The sequence below is a fragment of the Impatiens glandulifera genome, chromosome 5 (genome assembly GCF_907164915.1).
Source record: "Impatiens glandulifera chromosome 5, dImpGla2.1, whole genome shotgun sequence".
NCBI lineage: Eukaryota > Viridiplantae > Streptophyta > Magnoliopsida > Ericales > Balsaminaceae > Impatiens > Impatiens glandulifera.
The window spans coordinates 3,672,977-3,674,548 of NC_061866.1; the positions used below are offsets into that span (position 1 = coordinate 3,672,977).

At 36.6% G+C, this 1,572-nt stretch overlaps 1 protein-coding gene across 1 annotated transcript; it reads right to left on the reverse strand.

The window, feature by feature from the left end:
* Window positions 1-625: 625 nt before the first annotated feature.
* LOC124938869 lies at window positions 626-1,156 on the reverse strand. The gene has a single exon (XM_047479395.1). It carries the CDS (start codon window positions 1,154-1,156, stop codon window positions 626-628), a length of 531 nt encoding a protein of 176 aa, XP_047335351.1.
* Between the last annotated feature and the right edge of the window lie 416 nt (window positions 1,157-1,572).

The window sequence follows — 1,572 nt, forward strand, 5'->3', positions numbered from 1 at the left end:
TGATTCGAAATTATTTTTTTCGACTAAATTTAACTTTGTTATTATTTTGATAAAAAAAAGAAGAGGGGAAAGTGACTTCCCACTAAAACTTGATTAAAGGAATAAAAATAAATGAATCACTAACTAATATGAAATCTTGATTTTGTTAATTTCTTATGCTTTTAGTCAAATTTATAATTGATACTTTCTAGATAAAAATCATACAAAATAAACTTGACAAACAATGAGAGAGATTACCAATATTAATATAATTGGGTTCTTTTGGACCAAAAGTCTTCATATTTTCCTTCTCTACTCTTTATGCCATCTTCTATAAATTATGGTACTCATTTTCTTACATTAGTATTTTTTTTGGTAAACGACTTAGTGTCATTTTATTAAAATTCCAAAACGGGAAAGAAAACGGACATAGTTTCCTCTAACTTTCTAACAAACCTAAAAAGTTAGAATAAAGTTCAAGAACCAAACAATTTTAACAAAGCAACATACATGACTTACAAACAAAACATAAAGAACTAGCTAGCCTTAAAACATTTAAAAGATGTGACTTCATCATAATTGACTTTCCATTCGTGACAAAGGACCCATTCCCGCTCGCCTTTAGGCACCCGTCTCCACGTTCTAATTAGCGCACCACAATCAAATACAATGTCGTCCACACATGATCAACGTTTCGACGAACTTTACCAAAGACTCTAGCATTTCTCTCAGCCCGCAAATGATAAACGATGGCAGCAAACCCACTCTTAAAAACGTTAGCATGAAATTTACTACCTTTAGATAAGACTTGGGCAGCAACTTTTATATCCTCCCAGAACCCCGGCAAGCTCACAATTCCCATGGCTAAAGTAAAATGATTCCAAATAGACCTAGCAAAAAAACAACCGCCCAAAAGATGATCAATGGACTCCGCAAACCCACTACAAAGAACACAATTGGCGTCCGGAATATCCATATAAGCAAGAATACGATCACGGGTACTAAGTCTACCACGAAAAGCCAACCAAAGAATAAATCGGTGTCTCGGAATGATTTTCAAGGACCACACAAGTGAAGCCCAACTTACAATTTGACCTCTTTCCCTAATAACATTCCAAATCGCACTTGACTTAATTTTCCCATTTTCTTCCGCTTTCCACAAGTGCACATTAGCCATATTACAAATATTGAGACCGTTCAAATGATCAATAGCTCTTTTGCCTTCCAAGACTCTAGTAATAACCGAAACCCAAAGTCCGTTATGAATGTTATGGACCGTGGCAGCCGCACAATCCCTCCGGATCCTTAGGCCTCAGAATTCGTCTCTACTAATCAATGGTTTGTTTTCGAATCATGGGTCGTGCCAAAACAGAGTGCCACGCCCATCACCAATTGGATGTCAAATATCGAACTAATGCTGTTTTTGAGCTTCAATATCTTTTCAATGACCAAGCCATGTCGTCGGTAATTTTGCACGTCCATATGCTCATTTCACGTTTCATAAACCGGGAGTGCACCCATTTGAACCATAAGGAATCCTACTTAGATTGTAAGGCCCATAAATGCTTGTAAGTAACGACACGATTCCATTCG